The sequence below is a fragment of the Aotus nancymaae genome, unplaced genomic scaffold (genome assembly GCF_030222135.1).
Source record: "Aotus nancymaae isolate 86718 unplaced genomic scaffold, 86718_ANA_hifiasm-v0.15.2.pri h1tg000210l, whole genome shotgun sequence".
Taxonomy (NCBI): domain Eukaryota; kingdom Metazoa; phylum Chordata; class Mammalia; order Primates; family Aotidae; genus Aotus; species Aotus nancymaae.
The window spans coordinates 2,363,275-2,382,094 of NW_026988625.1; the positions used below are offsets into that span (position 1 = coordinate 2,363,275).

The 18,820-nt window shown below is 46.6% G+C and overlaps 1 protein-coding gene across 8 annotated transcripts in view; it reads right to left on the reverse strand.

The window, feature by feature from the left end:
* CABIN1 (calcineurin binding protein 1) overlaps positions 1 to 18,820 on the reverse strand; it is a 161,959-nt gene that overhangs the window by 82,855 nt on the left and 60,284 nt on the right. For 7 of the 8 annotated variants that reach the window (XM_012454131.2, XM_012454126.2, XM_064371892.1 and 4 more), the window contains 6 exons: positions 16,618 to 16,733; positions 11,568 to 11,729; positions 10,356 to 10,562; positions 9,988 to 10,133; positions 7,441 to 7,702; positions 3,360 to 3,620 (listed from right to left, as the gene is read on the reverse strand). In XM_012454131.2, the coding sequence (XP_012309554.2) occupies positions 3,360 to 3,620; positions 7,441 to 7,702; positions 9,988 to 10,133; positions 10,356 to 10,562; positions 11,568 to 11,729; positions 16,618 to 16,733 (1,154 nt within the window). The remainder of the gene's footprint in view (positions 1 to 3,359; positions 3,621 to 7,440; positions 7,703 to 9,987; positions 10,134 to 10,355; positions 10,563 to 11,567; positions 11,730 to 16,617; positions 16,734 to 18,820) is intronic. The other variant, XM_012454135.2, reaches the window with a different exon arrangement.

Here is an 18,820-nt window from a genome sequence, read left to right on the forward strand (position 1 = left end):
CTCCATTGAACTCTGGACTCCCTGAAACAAGGACTAGGTTGGATTTCTGTCTATAGCCCAGCCCTTGGGCAGAACCAGGCACCCACAGGCCTTGAGAACCTCTTCCCAGTGGGTGTGGCAGGGGGATGGGTGGGCAGGCAGCTCATTGCATCCACTGGGCCCTGTGTTTTCCTCCATTTCCTCAAGTCCTTACCACATTCCTCAATTTACAATGGGTGAAGAATTGTCCAAAGCCTCATAGCCAGGAATGCCCAGGGCCAGGTTAAACCCAGGTCTGACCTGACCTTCTCACACAGGTGTGGGTATGATGCAGGCTTCCACCTGTCGGGCACAGTTGGGGGCATGAGGGCTCAGAACTGCTGACATTGTAGGTCCTGGCTAAGCAACCTCCCTCACCCAGGAGAGACACCTGATGGCAACAAGATCAAGGGGGGCATCCTGGACAGAGGGGGGCTCACATCCACCACCCCTCCACCTCTAGCCCACCTATAGAGCACAGAGAAATTGGCCCAGCAACTCCATTTTTAAATGTAGGAAACCACCCGAAGCACCCACACACACTCAGGTGGCCAGACCTGGGGGAGGGCAAAGCCTTCAAGTGGTAAAGTTCATCCAAGTAGTGGGTAAAGTATCTTGAATGAAGACAAAGTAGCAGAGGAGAATTTTCATAAGGAGACGGTTAAAATGTTCAGAGAAATGTCATTTTTAACACAAGATATACACATGTACCAGCTGACTCAAAGTTACATGGCTACATTGGTTGCGTGGAATGGGATGCTCCCCAAATTAACTATGTGTGCTTGCTCTGCTTGGAGCCAGCATAGTGTGCTGGGGGATGGTGGGCCACACATCTGAGGCCTTGGTTCCTCATCTGGACGTCGCAGGATGGGACCCTGGGGGCTACCATCCTGCCTATTCATCTGCTCTATCAGGTGGTAGCAGAGGCTAAACCTTGAAGACAAAAACATGGAGGAAAAACAGAGTTGACATCATCTTCCTGAGGGTCACATGCAGGTTCAGTGGCTTCCCAGAGGTGCCATGTGAGAACGATGGGCTCAGAGGACATCTGACCCAACTCTTCTCTTTTCCTGAAAGTGACTTAAGGCAAGTCACATCATTCTTCTGGGCCTTAGTCTTCTTACCCCAAAAGTGGAGTTCTTTTAAGGCACATGCCCCCAGGTGGATACCATGAGCACTATGACAGGGAAGGACGTGAGACCCAGGGCTGCGAATGGGAGCAGCTAGGCTACTGCTGCTGAGATAGCATTCAACAGGAAGCTCTGCTTCCACACTTCTCCATAAGTCCAGTGACTATGGCCCCAAAACAGGCAAATTTTTTTTTTTTTTCAGACAAGGTCTCTCTGTCACCCAGGCTGACAGCCTCAACCTCCTGGGCTCAAGTGATCCTCCCACCTCAGCCTCCCAAGTTTCTGGTACTACAGGTGCATCCCACCAGGCCTGGTTAATCTTTCATTTTTTGTAGAGATGGGGGTCTCATCATGCTGCCCACCAGACTCTGAGATCCCCAGCTCTACATCTGGAACTCCTGGACTCAAGCAATCCTCCCAAAATGCTGGGATTACAGGTGTGAGCTGCCATGCCTAACCCAAAGAAGTTTTTTAAAATGAGACTTTTTTTTTTGAGACAGGGTCTCACTCTGTCACCCAAGCTGGAGTGCAGTGGCACAATCTTGGTTCACCGCAACCTCCACCTCCCAGGCTCAAGTGATCCTCCCATCTCAGCCTCCCAAGTAGCTGGGACTACAGGCCTGTACCACCATGCCTGGCTAATTTTTAGTAGAGATGGGGTTTCACCATATTGATCAGGCTGGTCTTGAACTCCTAACCTCAGGTGATCTACCCTCCTTGGACTCCCAAAGCGTTGGGATTACAGGTGTGAGCCACCATGCCTGGCCAAAATGAAACATTTTTGTTTGTTCACAAAATTAGCAAATATTAAAAAGAGGAGCTCATCAAGATGGCTGAGGGAAAGCAGACACTCTCATCAGTCAGTACAACCAATGGATTAAGTAGCACTGTTGATCAAAATGTTAAACAACCTGGCAATTCCACTTGTCAGGCTGTTTGGACTTTAGCCCTTGGAAATACTCATGATGTGCTCCCTGCTACAAGTATAAGGACATGCACTGCCTGTGCCTTGTCATGGCAAGAAGTAGAGACAAAACCAAACCTATTAAGGGGCTGTGCAGACAAACAAATGCCCTGCTAAACTACAGGGCACTAGGGCAGGCAGGGAAGCTCACCACACCTTCCATTACATTTTGTCCAGCGAAAAGGCAAGCTGCAAAATCGTAAGAAAATGTTACTATATATTTATATGTTAATAGGAAAAAATCTGGACATACAGGGACATAGCAAACTTTTAGGGATTATGGAAGGGCATACTGGAATCATTAGGGGCCTTCACATTTACACTGCATACTCTTCTGAGTTGTTTGAATCTCTTTAAATACACACACACACACACACACACACACACATACACACACAAATGTTAATTTTATAATCAGGAAAAAAAATCACAAAGGCAGAAAAAAGTAAGCAGCAGATTCTGTCCATACTCCAAGAGGCTTGCTGAGGCTTGTGGGACTGGTAGAGACTGGGCGCATAGCCTCAGAAAGGGCAAAGCCAGCATACACAGGGCCTCCGGAAGCCTCAAGTCCTGCACTGAACCAAGCATATCTGGATCTCCACCAACGTCCTTGGTTTTCCTGCCTACAAAATCGACAATCGTGGCTGCCCAGCCTGCCTCACAAGACTACTGTGAGCAACAGTGAAAGCATTCATCAGAAACACTCTGGAAATCAGGAGAGAAAATCCAGGCAGTAAAAAACTGCTCTTTTCTTAAACAACAATCAGAAGACACCAAATTGGGGGTCAAGAGAGCAGGCTGCTCACCCTAGCTCAGCCCCTGCCAACCTGGGGTAGCCGGGGCACAGGTTGGGCCTTGGATGTCTCATTTGTACCCTGGAGGCAAGGGTGCTTGCCCCCCTGCCAGGCTAGAGTGTGAATGTCCTGGGCCTGGGAGATGTTACGTGGCACTGACTATCATCACCAAGGTCAGATTCTTAGAAACTGTGTGTATTAATGATGAAAGACGATTTTCTTCTGAGAGATAAGAACAAAATGGTCACCCTCCCAGAAAGGATGATAAATACCTCTTGGGAAAAGAGAGGAAATGCTGTTTTAATTTAACTGCACATGAAGCTGCTCAACACAGATAAGTTTCCGGCAGTTTGAAGGTGGGGGTCACTGGAACCTTGAGCCCCATCCCCAGGGAGACAGACAAAGCAGCCTGCCCCTGTCCTGCTTCCCCACCCAGGGCCAGCATGGTGTCACCTCCAGGGCCTCCATGGCCAGCTCAGGTGGGTTGTGGTAGTGGATCTTCTTGGGATAGCGGGCAGCCTCCTCGTGCAGGTAGTGGCCAGCCTGCCTGTAGTGCAGCAGGTAAACGGTGGGTGGCTGCTGCTGCTTCTCAGCCACCTTGCCCAGCATGTAGTGGATAAGCCACTCCTCTTCGTCACCATCACCCTCACAGCGGGCTGCTGATGTGAAACAGTGCCTGGCTGTCTCTAGCATGCTGTCACGCCGGTCCTCCATCTGTAAGAAGACCATGAGACTGGGCTAGCCTTAGGCCTGAACCTGTCCAGGGATCAGACTTTTTCCTGTACAAAGCTCTGCTGACCTATTTGCAAATTTATACTCCTCTCAACAACAGACACAGAAATGCTCTCACCATTTCACGGCTGGTGACACTGAAGTGTGGAAAAGCCTAGGGGTTCCTCAAAAGCACATACCAAGCAAGGCACAGAGGACTTAAATTCAGGTTACCTCATGTCAACCAGGGTGCTTTCTTCTACTTTCCCCTATAGCATGTAACACAGACTTGCCTAGCACCCTGCTCCACAGCACCAGAGAGAACATAGTAATAGCACCCGGCCCTACAGCACTGAAGAGGGCATGCATCCAGCACGCAGTTCCACTGCACAGGAGAGGGCGTGTACCCCTGGGGTACAACAGGACTTCCCACTATCTCCTCTGTGCTCTTTAATAGAGATGTAGAGTACCTGTAGAAGGGCAAATTCCTGAGCCCCACTCAAGACTCACTGACCAGGAGTCTGCATTTGCAGCAAGCACCTCCAGCCACCCTCTCACAGCCTGAAGGAAGGAAACAGCTAGCACAGAGGGTCACCTTTTAAGAGGCGTCCTAACCCTAGTCAGCTGCCAGGCAGACTCATGCCTCCACATTCTAGAACTCTGTGCTGGAAGCTAGAGAGAAGCCTGGCTGTGTGGGCTCACAGAGCTGCTCTGAGCAGCCTAGGTCTCTGATCCCTCCTCTCTGTGGTCCTGGATCAATGGCAGGGAAACCAAAGCCTCTTCCTGCCTGACCTCAGGGGCCAGTGAGAAGGGAAGAGGCTGCAGGCAGGTCTCTGGCAAGGGCAGTTGCTGCAGCCTGCAGGAGGTGCCTCATGTTCTCATCCAGCCAAGTCGAGCCTGCCCTTGGATGTCTGTCCAGTGGGTGCTTGTTTATGTGAAAACCCTATAGCAATGGCCCCAGGACTGACATAAGGGAGCAATCTGCTACCCAGTGTTCTGTTAGACACTTCTCAGGAAAAAAAAAAAATGACCACATAGGAATTGAGAGATCACCACTCGGTGAAATACAGTGGAATCACAGTGCAGGGCCAAACGCGGGACCAACCAGGTGACTCCACCACATCCCCTCCAAGATGGGACTGTGTAGCAAATGCGCTGAAGTAAAAGGCAATGGCTGAAATGAAGTCCTTCTACACGAACTACTTTGTAGCTGTGTGACCTGGACCAAATTACTAGCCCCACTGCCCACCCTGTTCTGCCACTGGCACCTATAACAGCCACCTGCCAAGAAAGAGAGGGTAGCTGTGAAGAGCCCTGTCTGGGCTGGCATCTAGTACCATGCAGACCCTTGGCAAGAGGCTAGGCCCCCACCCCTTCCCCATACAGGGCACACTGCCAATGTCCCTGTTCTTATGGTGTGGCAGTCACAAAACCTCAGACAGGAACAGAAGGGGCAGTCACCTAGGGCCTGCTGTGTTTCAGAAGCTCTGACAGACACCCTCTCACTACCTTGCCATCTCAGAACAGAACAGGCACCTTATTCACCTTGCGTATGGGGTGCCCATAAGAGGGGCTCAGGAGATGGTTGAAGACAGGTGTTCCCAATGAACTCTCACAATACTGCCTTGGAGAAGGAACAACAGAAATGCCAGGTTACCGCTTCCAGGTCCCACAGCTAGAAAGTCCTAGCTCCAAGGCCTTTCCTCTTGCCTGAGAATTAACATCATGGGGAAAGCATTTGTTCTCCTATACCACCAACTCTGAGGAGTTTGTAGGCAGAAGCTGAAGCACACAGAAGCTCAAACAGCTGTCAACATGTGTCCTGCAGCCCATCCTTAAGGCACAATAAATCCAGACAGAAAAATAGCAATCAGGGGACTGTGTCCCCATGACACATTTCAGGGTTGGAAGCTGTCTCTCCAGAGGCAGAAAGAACCCAGGAGGCACAAGGCAGCCCTGTGAGGCAGTTTTTACCATGGACAACTATGGAAAACCTCCCCCCACCTTCCCTCCCTCTCTGTCGGGACATCTGCATTCCTGGTGGATTTCCATCTCCCTCCTACCACCCTAGGTGGTACTCCAGCAAGATGGCTTGGGAACCCAGTTTCAGGACCTGAGCTTCCTGCGCCAATGGCTTCCATCAGATCAACACCGAGCTCAGTCCCAAAGGCTATAAGCCTAAGTAGAGGAAAGAACAAGGCAAGGGGAAAAGGTGTGTAGAAAGCTGAGTTCAGTCTCCTTACCCACTCCCTAACTTCCCTGTTCCCTTCCAGGGCAGACCTCTACAAAGCTCTACAAACCAGTGCCAATGGCAGAAAGGGCGCTCTGACTTCTCACCCCATTTATTTCCTGGAAAATTCCCACTCTGCCAAATCTCATTTGGCATCATTGGTGGAAGATTAGGGAGAAAATCCCAAGGACCATGATCAGCTCAGCCCACTGTGCCCCAGCAGAGGATAATGGAGCTCCTGCTGTTACAGGGAAGGCCTCTTGGGGAGTGAGGCTTTGCATCCCAGGGCAGTAGCTTCAGTCCCCACCCTGCACGACTCTGGGGCCACTGCAACACAAATAGAATCCTGCAAGGGACTTTTGTGCAGAACAGTTACAATAAAATAGTGTTATAGCAGTTAAAAGAATGTACTAGATCCATAGGAATTATCATGGATAAAACTCAATAGCGTGGTGCTGAGTGAAAAAGGCAGCTGAGTACTATATACAGTATGATAGCATTTAGATTGGTGTTTTTTTTCTAGGAGTATGTATTTATGTATAAAAAGTATTTTTTTTTAAAGTCTAGAAAGAAACAAGCTTAACTATTTCTGAGGTGGTAGGGGCAGCCAGAGGGATCTGAGCTTTGCCCTTAATACTGATTTAAAGAAGCCTGTGTCCCCTATAAGATTTAAGAGTATTTTTTTTTTTTTTTTTTGAGACAGAGTTTCACTCTGTTGCCCAGGCTGGAGTGCAAGTGGCGTGATCCTGGCTCACTGCAACCCCCGCCTCCCAGGTTTAAGCAATTCTCCTGCCTCAGCCTCCTGAGTAGCTGGGATTACAGGCATGCACCACCACGCCCTGCTAATTTCTGTATTTTTAGTAGAGATGAGGTTTCACCATGTTGGTCAGGCTGGTCTTGAACTCCTGACTTCATGATCTGCGCTCCTCGGTCTCTCAAAGTGCTGAGATTACAAGTGTGAGCCACCATGGCTGGCCAAGAGTAATTTTTTAAAGGAAGCAATGCTGAAGACAAGGCTGTGGTGACACTTCTTTCCCCTCTCCTCTTCCAGGGTGCGGTGCTACTGTACTACTGCTACTGCTGTACTAGCCTAAACATGTCAGTATGACTCCTTCACTTCCATCTCAAGGAACCAAGGGTACCCTACTGAACAGAGACCTAAGGGCCAGACTCAGCATCCCGCACTAGAGTAATCCCCTACCAAGAGAGACTTCAAAAATCCCAACCTAAGCTCAAGAATTTTACAAGGATCCAACAAGCTCCTCTGAGGGAAAATGGAAGAAATAGCTACTTCTGGTGGCCATCACCTCTCCCCTCCCTATCTCTCAACTACACTATAACTAATGGCTGACCAGTTGGGAGCCTAAAAGCCTGTCCCTAAATCTGTCTACACTAGACTAGGTGTCCAAAGACCAGGGACCAAGTTGTCACTGACCATGGTATAGCTTGAGCCTCAAGGGAGAGTCATCAGTGAACTCCCAGCATGGATGTGTGGACAACAATAAAGTACGAATGAGACAGAGTTTTGTTTACTTGAGGGCACTATGTCTGGACAGAAGGATGGCAGGCCCATCTGCAGCAACCCCTCCTCACCTGCTGCACGAGCTCAGTGGGCAGCTCGCCTCTCCACTGCTTCAGCTGGCGTGAGGCGAATGAGTGCAAGGCGTAGGACATGGTGCCATACTCAATCCATAGGGATAAGTTGGAGCTGTCAATCTCCAGGGCCCGACGGAAGCAGTTCAAGACAGGCGTGGCATGCTTCCAAATGGGCCCATCACTCTTCAGCTCATTGGAGTTCAGCTTGTCCTGAATGCGGCTGGCCCGGGCCAGAGCCATGCCTGCCCAGGAATCAAACCTGTGGTGGTAACAAAAGCACCAGCTAAAAACAACACTGCATGGACAGCATGGAAGGTAATGATAGCCTGGGAGACAGGCAGATGGACACCATGGAAGCTCTCTTCCCACACCAGGGCTCAGAGCCCAGCTCTGCCACTCACTAATGCCATGACCGTGACCTAGACGTGCCATGTCTCTGAACCTTCATTCCTAACCTGTGACATAGGGCTTAGAAGACCTACTTCAAGAGAAGAGCTGCAGGCATTATGAGACAAAATGTATTTTAATCACCCAGCATCTCATAGGCATGCAGTAACTGCTCTAATGCATGAGCTCTTGAACTCTGCTCCCCTGCTTTGGGGGGTTTCCCACAGAACAGCTCTGGTGGATAGGAAAAGGAATGCTATACAAGGCAAGGCAGCAGCAGTCCAACTGAAGCACCAGGAAGACCCTCAGCCAGGTGTGACCTTACGTACTCCTATGCTGGCAGAGCCTGCCATCAGCACATCTGCCAACCAGAAGCATGGGCAGCTGAGACCCCAGGACCCCAGCAACCCAGCTTCTACACCATTCTCTCTTTAGGACCCTGAGCAGACCCTGCTCTTTCCAGCCCAGTTCGCAGCAGTAAAATGAAGAATAGAGGACCACAGGATTGCTGAGACTCTACCATTCTGAGACCACCTGAAAGAAACTGATAGTGAGAACAAAGAAACCTGTCTGAGATGGGGAATGGCCACAGAGACATCAAGACTAAGATGATCTCTGGGCATTTGCTAAATCCTAGTACAGAGAACAGAAAAGACGGCAATCAAAAAAGGACAGATGCCACCCTCCCACATGCCAACCATCCTTAATGCACTGCTAGCATGGAAGACCAGACTAAGACCCAAGTCTCACCTGGCACCTGCCTGTTAAGGCCAGAATGAAGGAGGCCAAGTCCTGGAGCCCAGGATCAAGCCATTAGGTGATTTCCTGGCACTGGGGCCAATCCCATATGAGACCCTGCGTCTGTGGCAGAGTGGCCTAGTGGGCCAGGCTAATGGGTTGATACCCTCTAAACAGGCAGGTATGCAGGTTGGAGGGAGGCCTAGCTAAGCTGCCATGAGCCATAGTTCTGTTGAATAAGGGGTTGTCAGGTGAGAGGTGCCATGCAAAGACAGGTGGGTTTTATCACCCTCACTTTCAGATGTGGAAGTAGGGAAACAGAGGAGGAAACTCTAACTGTGTCACAGTAAGCACTCAGCCAGACTGAGCATAGATAGGACTGCTCCATCACACAGGTCCCCAGCCACCCCAGAGAGGACAGCCAGGGCTCTGCCACATGGCTTCCTGCTTGGAGGAAACCACAGGCTAAGCTAAAGAAGGTCTGTGAGAACCTTTCTCATGAGCTACACAAGTCTTGCAAATGGCTTCTCCCCTTAGACCCAGACCCTTCTCTTCTTGGCCAGAGGGGTCCTGACAAGGTAGAATTCTCTGGTTTTCCCTAAGTGAGGGTGGCTTTGTGCTCAGCTATGGCTCAAGGGAAGCTACCATAGTCTGGCCCCTGAGTCCTTCCAAAAATTGTGCCTACAAATGCTACTCTGGACCTTTAGATGCAGGTCAGCCACAGAGGGTAACCTGGTTTTGACCTTCACCCAAGGCTTACCTCCTCGGTGTGGCAGCCATGAGAAAATATTCCCTCTTAATCAACTGCATCAGATTTCACAAGTATAGAAGGCCCCTGGGAGGCTCCAGCTAATGACTACATTTTAAGAGAAAGCCAAACAGGGCTCCACAGGAAGAGAGCATGAGCTTCATATGCAATGAGCTCTCCTACATGTACCACCGTGACAATCACTAATGCCAACAGTGCGCTGCACCAGAGCAAAGAAAGAGAACTCTGGCTTGAGTTTTTCTATCACTCTCCCCAAGAAGGCAATCACAATTAAGAAGCCTGCAGTGGAAGCAGCAAGAGTATACATCCTGGGGCTGTGAAAGCAGCATAAAACCAACAGGATGGAGCAAGGCTGCGCCTCCTTGCCCTACACACCAGGGCCCAGATGGACACCTTGTACCTTCTCCGATAACCCTATACCAATAACCTTCCCAGAGGACTTAGGGAAAGAGGCCTTCTGCTCTGCTCTTTTTATGGAAAACCTGCCTTTCCTAACAACGGCAAAGTGCTAAACCATCTTCTCATTCCTTTTTCCCGGTCTCATTGCAATGGGCAGGGAAACCCCAAAGTGGCCCACTGAAGAGCTTGCTGAGCTGGAGTCACCCCAGTCATCTCTGCAGCCAGCCTAGCCTCATACTCTGGTCACTGACCTATTGGGGCAGATGCAGATGTCATGCATGTAGAACTTGATGGCCTTGGACTGCTCCTTGTTTTTGAAATGATAATCGGCCAGGAGGTAGTAGAGCTCGTTCACCACTGGAGGGGAGGGGTCAGCACCCTCTGGGAGGCAAGGTACCTGGCAGGTGAAAGGGAAAGTATGAGGGGAGGTGGAGTCAAGGACTCAGATGTGACCAGTAAATCCAGGACTATTTAGTCACAGGACAGACTCTCCAGCTTCTCCTGCCCCTCAGTCTGGTGCAGAGCAGAAAAAGCAAATGAGCATATACAGCAGTGGCAGAGGGGAAGAGTGTGACCCAGTCCCGTCCCGTCCCACACCTCCTCGAGGCTGTGGGCCCACCTCAGTTGAAGTTCCCTCAATGTAGGCAGAGACTTTGTCCAGGCTAAGTGCTGGCCTCTCTGTGCGAGGCACAATAGTGGCAATTCTCTTCAGCAGGTTGGCCAAGTCAGCAGACACGGTGCTAGTCTTGTAGCTGTCAAATTCAGGAAGGGTCTTGGGCTTAAAATACTCAAACATAAACAGGGCATCCTCCCATATAAGATCCACCTTGAAAAAAAGACAGAAGGCGGATTCATAATACATTCAGAGTAAATGAAAAAGGAAAAAAGTATTCCTCCATAGAAACGCACTTTGTCCAATGTAAATGAGGCTATGACGTATTGGAGAGCCTAAAACAAATCCCCATTATACTTAAAAAATAATCTGCATGCCCACTATAGTCCTCAAATCCAAGTGTCTGAAAAGCTTAAGCCTGGTCTGTAGAAAGACACTGGAAACTAAGGGCTGTGCTCTATAAGCCCATGTGGCTGAGCCAGAGGGTGGGTTCCATCATGGGTGGGGACCTTGGGCCAGCCATTGACCCTCTTCACTTGGTAGACAAATTACTGAAGGAAGGCTGACACCAGGGAGGGTGCCCCTAGGTTTGGGGTCCACAGCAGAGGCTCTGTCTTAAGGAGCTTACATTTTAGGGGATGGAATCCCTAAGATCAGAGAATAATTGACAGTATTGAGCAGCCATTAGATAATAGCACTCTAAAACCAAATAGCACTCTAAAAACCAAAACAATACAAAAATGGAAAACCTCTAGGGAATTATTCATATCCAAAATGGAAATAAACTATCAACAATTGCCATGCTACAGTTTTTGGTTTTAGGGTAGTTTTGTTTGTTATTTGTTTTTAGAGACGGGATCTTGCTCGGCCACCCAGGGCTATTCACAGGTGCAATCATAGTGCACCTCCAGTCTTGAAATTCTGGCCTCAAGCAATCCTCCTACCTCAGCCTCCAGGGCAGCTGGGACTAAAGGTATACATCACCATACTTGGCTCTACATTAGCCAACATTAGTTGAATGCTAGTCAACATTTATGAAAATAAGTTTTGCAAGAAAAACCCTTGTCCTTTGATAGACTACATCAGACCATCTTCTCTCCTCCTTCTGATGCAACTCCAAGCAGGACTGCCGAGATGACTGTTGACAAATATGACATCCTTCAAGAAAGCTCACAACTCCTGCTTCCCTCTTCCTTGGGCCTACTGCAGCATCCTCACCTGCTGGGCTGAGTGTTCCTCCAGGTACCTGGCCTTACTCTTCTTGCTGGGGAAGCTGTACAGGCAATAGAAGCACTGCTCCAGTGCTGTCTCCAGCTCCTCCTTATAAGGGTGCGTGTCTTCAGAGGTGGATGCAGTCAGTTCCTTCTGGAGTACTCGTACCTGTGGTGGGCAGAAGAGATGCCTGAGGTGAGGGCCTGTAGTCACTGCCTCCCTGACACAGCAGAGCCCCAGAGAGACCACCACTCTATCAACTCTTTTAACCTGAGGTGGCTATGTCTGTTGGGCTCCTGCATGACTTGATTCCAAAAAGACTTGTTTCCTGGAAAAGTCTTGTTATCCTAATAGGAGCTATTCTGATCCCACTCTGGGCCCAGAAGTAACCTCCTGATGGGTTCACCAAGCTGCCCTTCTTCCAGCACACCTAGCCAGTTTCTACCAGCTACCAGAATAAGATGTTATTTGCCTCCTGGAAACTTCACTCATTTATTTAGTCAATAATTTCCTCAATAAATATTTACTGAATACTTCTCTTATAACAGGCATAGTGTGACATAGTCCTTGTTTTTTAGAAGCTCAGATTCCAATGGAGAGAATAAAGTTAAACAAATATTTATAAACAAAGAATTATAATATGAGATGATAACTCCCATTAGGGCTAAAAGAATCTCCCTCAAACAAAACATAAATGAGGATCAGAGAGGATATGAACAATATAGTAAACAAGTTATATCTATGAATGAAATGTGTATTTGCTAATAGCTGGGCTACTGTTATGCCCAACTATTAGCAAATATACATTATTTTCAAGCATCCATGAGATTTTTGCCAAAACTGGATGAAAAGCAAGTCTAAACAAAGACCAAAGACTAGATATAATACATACCACATCCTCAGCTGAACACAACAAAATTAGAAATCAGCCGGGCATGGTGGCTCACGCCTGTAATCCAAGCACTTTGGAGGCCAAGGCGGGCGGATCACCTGAGGTCGGGAGTTCAAGACCAGCCAGACCAACATGGTGAAACCCCATCTTAAAAAAAACAAAAACAAAAACAAAAAACAAAACAAAATTAGAAATCAGTTACACAAAAATAGCAAACACCAAATATCAGAACATATAGGATGCAGATAAAGATGTATTTGGGGAAAATATATAGTCTTCAATACGTGTATTAGAAGAATGAATACTGGCTGGGGGTAGTGGTTCATGCCTGTAATTCCATCACTTTGGGAGGCCGAGGCCAGTGGATCATGAGGTCAGGAGAATGAGACCATCCTGGCCAACATGGTGAAACCCAGTATCTACTAAAAATACAAAAAAATTAGCTGGGCATGGTGGCACATGCCTGTAGTCCCAGCTACTGGGGAGCCTGAGACAGGAGAATCGCTTGAACCCAGGAGGCGGCGGTTGCAATGAGCCAAGATGGCACCACTGCACTCCAGCCTGGCAACAGAGTGAGACTCCCTCTCAAAAAATAAATAAACAAATAATAAATAAATAAAACTAAAGGTGGGGGAGAAAGTACAAATGATTTCAGCAATGGAAAAGGGGCATAACTAGAGGTACCACAGAACTTACCAAAGCATAAGCAAAAACCATGAACAGCTTTATGCTCTAAGTGGAAACTGTTACCTTTCATCTTGAGAAGAGAAAATCTAAATGGAACTATAATCACTAAAGAAACAGTAGTTTAGAATTTATTATAACACTCCCCAAAAGGAGAGAGACAGCTCTGTATCATAGGTGGCAAACAAGTCCATGGGCCAAATCATGCCCTTCTCTGTTCTGTAGGCCTAGGAGTTAAAAACAATGTTTGCATTTTTAAATGATTCCATTTTTAACACATGAAGATTATATGAAATTCAAATTTTAGTGTCTACAAGTTTTGTTGGAACAAAGCTGTACCCATTGATTTACATAATATCTATGACTGCTTTTCTGGGGCAATGGAAGCCCTGAATAGTTGCAAGAGAGACCTAGAACGTACAAAGCCTAAAAGATTTACTATTTGTTCCTTCACAGAAAAAGCTTTGGTGACCCCTGGCAAAGAGTATAAGGGTTTGAAAAAAAGAAAAAAATATATAAGGATTGAAAAGGAAGGAAAAAACAGTTATTCATGGATGGTATGACTGTCTACATAGAAAATTCAAGTCTAACACCCACTAAAATTAATAGAAGCAATAAGCAAAGGAGCTGTGCATAAGAGAAATTTATTATTTAAAAAATAGTATTCTTGCATGCCGACAAAAACAATATAGAAAAACTGACATTTAAATATCTATTTACAACAGTAATAAAAACAATTGAAACCTAGGCAACAACCTAACAAAACACACACAATTTTACAGACATACTTTGAAAAAAAAAAGATGAAAGGAAATAATAAGGAGTATTATGGAGAAAATTATCAAGCTGAATTAAGGGACATGAAAGCATAAGACCTAAATAAACAGTGAGATATACCACACTGTGACTGGAGAGACTCAATTAGGTATTAAAAAACGTGGAAAAAAGATACACACCAGCTTCAAGACAGTGAGTGAGGTAGGGTAATGAAGGGCATGCTTTCTTGTAACTCTTATTTTTATCAGAAGACAAATTTGTGGCAAATACAGCAGATTGTCAACACACACACAATCTGGGTGTGGCACACAGAGGGTGGTAGGCACACAATGTAAGAGGGAATATCCAGGTGTTAATAAAGGCTCTTTAGTACAGGAGCCATTTGAGCTATGTGGAGATGAACAAATAAAAATTCATCAACCCAAGTAGAACATATGAAAAGAAATAAGAAAGGAAGAGATCCGAGAGGATTTATCTCAGAGAACATTCCATTCTAAGAAGAGAAAACAATCCACACAAAAGGTCCCCCTGATTGGCCTCAAATCACTCTCAAGATGCAATCCTTTTACTTGCAGACCACAAGCCTGGGGCAAAGAGAAGAGGTGGTAAAGAAGTATTCACCTTCATGACCCTTACAGCACCCAGAATCATGACTGCTCAGCTAGAAATGAATGAATGTCTTTATGTTTGTTGATTCACTCATTCAAGAAATACAAACTGGGCAGCAGTCTATGTCAGGCATTGCTCAGGCCCTAGGGATGCTTCAAACAGCAAGACAGAAAAGGTCCCTGGTCTCAGGGATGCTACTTGGTGGGAGAAGGGCACATGGTCCCCGGCAGTAGACAGGACAGCATGTGGCAAAAGAGAAAAGCCTCTTTGAAAATGCAGGAAGGAAACAACAAACCAGTCATGCAGAAGCTGAAGAGGAGTATGGCAGGCAGAAGGCACAGGGTGGTCAGGAGAGTTGCTGCAAAGGTTGAAGAAATCTAAAGGCTGGGCCTTGGGCAGGAAAATCAGGAACTATAAAATGAAATACAACAGTGCTCAACTCACTTCTACTCCCTCAAATTCATTAGCAGATAACAGCAGCTAAAATTCATGCTCCATCAGAAAAGATGTAGATTAAGAAAAACAGAATAGGACCATTCTGTTACCCCTCAGCCCACCCCTCACTCTTAGCACCACTCCCACCCAAGCCAGTCTAAGATATTAACTCATTCTTCCCAATCAGCATAAGGAGTATGGCCTTGTGGAGGTGACCTTATGGAAGCAGAGTGTCCCTGCACTCTTTGATTGGCAGAGGGAAGGCAGAAGAAGGGAGTGGCTGAGTCCTGGGCAGAATTACAGACTCAGCCTGGCAAAACTCTTCCAAAAATAGTCTTGGAGGGTAGAGCTGACCCAGGGTGAGCATCCCAGAGGCCCTCAGAGCTTGCAAGGTAGGGGAAACATTCAAGCATCTGGAGCTGGGGCTGGAACTTGCCTCAGACACTAACCAGCAACAGGGAACTGGGCCAGATGGGTCTCCTGGCCAAATCATATCCTCGGCCTAAGTGTTTTGCAAACTGTCAAGCTCTATACATACATGAGCTCTATACATGTGCATACCCTCCTTTAACCCATATTTATTAAGCACCTACTATGTGCCAGGTGCTGTACTAGGTACTTGGATCCAGCAGTGAACAAAAACAGCAAAAACCCCCTACTCTCTCTGAAGTTAGTTTCAGTGGAGCAGAGACAACACACATAATGAAGGAGTGTATCACACAGCATGCTGGAGGATAAGCGCTGGGGGAAAAGTACAGGAAGATCGGAAGTACTGGGAGGGAGGCAGCAGTTGTGAAAGAGTAGGTATTGTTCCCTGAAGAGAAGGTATAGAGCAGGTGATGGCAAATTTTTTCTTAAAGGGCCAGATACTAAATATTTTAGGCTTTGCTGGCCATATAGCTCCATCACAGCTACTGGACTCTGCCACTCTATTGCAAAAGCAGCCACAGTTAAAATGTAAATAAATGGGCATGCTTATATTCCAACGGAATTTCAAGAATAAATATTATAGGCTGGGTTTGACACCCTCTCTTGGTATATCAAGAACACCAGGTGCTCTGTGACTGGTCTGCATGCTGCTTGGCCTCCTAATCAACAGCGAAATTGGAGAAAAGGTTAGTGCTACTTATCCCTAATAAACCCAGGGAGCTACTTCCAGTCAATCACAACTGGCAAGTGCAAGGAAGTGTGTGTGCACTCACTAATCATTTACTGACTGAATGGATGTAATAATAGCTATTGAATGAGCAACTACTATTTGGCATTGTGAGTCATGCTTAGCAAACAGGACTCAGTAGAAGGCAGTGTTGGTGCACGTGGTTATTACTCCTAAAATTACAATTACAAGGCCTAGCCCTGTCTCTGACTAGGAAGACACTCAGTAAGGACAAGTGGATCTAAATCCACCTGCTGTTCAAGAGCTCTAGAGCTCCTGAGCCTCAGGTGCACAGGGGAACTTTCTGGCAAGGAAGTCTTATCAGACTTTCTGACAAGTTTCAGTAACTACAGTAAATAATGCAGTAAGTCAAAGACGCATAGTGGGCTCACTCTGGGGAGGCCAAGCAAGCTGAGTATGCCAACATGAATCTGTCCTCTTCACATCCCACCTCCTGCTCCAGCCCTGCAGTGGTACTCTGCAGCCCAGGGGGAAGCACTTACATAGAATCGCAGCAGAGCCCCATCTGAATTGCAGCACCAGGACCTCCTGCCCAAATACTCGTGGGCTGTGTTCAGCAGCATGAGGGAGGATGGAAGCATGGGCGTCTCCGACATCCCTAGAGAAAGCCCAGACCGACAGACAGACACAGAGTTAGCAGGGGAATCTGCACACCTGCAGGGGGCCTCTGAGGTTCAGTCTCTTCTTTTTGGGCTTTTCTGTCTTCACCAACATGATCACAGATTTTTCCCTTTTTTTTTTTTTGCCTTTTTAAATGAGTAGTGACTTGACTGGCTTTATTAAAGCAATACACACTTACCAAAACACAATTCAAGCCACATAGGAAAATATAAAGGAGCACACTTTATTCATCAAAATACCAGCCCAGAGAGAACCAATGCTGACATCTGGTAAATCTCAGTCGAAGCATCCTTCTGTGCATATCTGATGCATTTTGAATGACAGAAAAGTAATTTATAATAATGGAACCCACACTACACATGCCATTTCTTAAGGTAAAAAAATTTTTTTTAAGATAGGGTCTCACTGTTACCCAGGCTGGAGTACAGCTGGCACAATTATAGCTCACTGCACCATCCAATTCCTGGACTCAAGCAATCTTCCTGCCTCAGCCTCCTGAGTAGCTGGGACTATAGGCACAAGCTACCACACCCAGTTAATTTTTTTATTTTTTACAGAGACAGGGTCTCACTATGTTGCTCAAGCTGGTCTCAAACTCCTGGCCTCAAGAGATCTTCCTGCCTTGGCCTCCAAAGTGTTGGGACTATAGGCAAGAGCCACAGCGCTTGGCCTTAAAGGTTCTTAGATTTAGGTCTACCTGAATAATACAGAAGAAAAAGAGTAAAACAGGAGGAAAAAGAACTACTGAATTCCAGTTACACATTTGTTTACCACTAGAACTATTACTTGTTTTTAAAGATCCCTTGGTATTTTTGAAACTCTGGGTCATAACCCATTAACAACTTGTAACTAGCATTTTTAGAGTGGATCAGGACAGAACATGTCAGAAGCCACTAAAAATAAGTTTCTTTCGTGAAATTTATTTTGTACTTTTTTCTTCATTTTTTTCTTAAGATAAGGTCTCATTGTTGCCGGGGCTGGAGTGCAGTGGCACGGTCATAGCTCAATGCAGCCTTCAACTCCTGGGCTCAAGTCATCCTCCCCTCTCAGCCTCCCAAGTAGCTAGGTCTACAGGTGCCACCACCACACCTGGCTAATTTTTTTTTAAATTTTACTTTTTGTAGAGACAGGGTCTTACTACATTGCCTGGGCTGGTCTTGAACTCCTGGCCCCAACTAATCCTTCTGCCTTGACCTCCTAAAGCATTGGGATTACAAGCCTGAGTCACCATGCTCTGTCGCTTTTGACTCTTAATTGCATCAATTATTTCAATTTGTCATATTCATTCTGCTCCTTGATGTTTGCATTTATGATTTTATAATGGTGAGATCTGGTTTGCAGTGTTTTCCTCAGCTCTGCAATTTTCCTTTTTGTTTCATTCTGTTTGTCAGCTCAAAAGCCCAATCCTTCTTCCTCCGCCTTCCTAATAAACCCTGCCTTAGTATCTGCTTCCAGAGAATTCAATATGTGATAACTACTATTATTTTTCCTGGGTAATAACATCCTCACCAGGCTCCTCACTATTTAACCATAGTGTTTTACTCCAGGGCCCCTTCCCTCAGCTTAGTCTGCTCACTGGAAAATGGCAGGACCCTGCGGCTCTTCCTGCCTTTGCTAAGGCCAAGGAGGGATGGAGGAGCTTCCCCCTCACCCGACTCTCCACAAATGAGAATATTAATAATATGTCCCGGGATTTGGTCAACTTGCTATCTTCCCTCAGTTCTCCTGCTGAGGGACATGCAGAGACACCTAGTGCCACTCCACCAGAAACTTTCTTTTCTTTCCTTTCCTTCCTTTCCTCACTCTCTCTTTTTTCTTTGATGTACTTTTCAAAGTTTAAGGTACTTGACTATTCGTCTCTCCGTGTTTACCTATTAGTAGTTTTTTGGAAACTAATTTTTGTTTGCATAATTTTGAGGGAAAGGAGAATTTCAATCCAGAAGTCTTTTTGCATTATTTTTTTAAGAAAAATAACAAACACTTATAGTTGTAAACATTAATTTTTTTTCACCACTAAAATCATTTTGGAGAACAATGAGGTACCAGAGGTAGTAATTGTCAAGA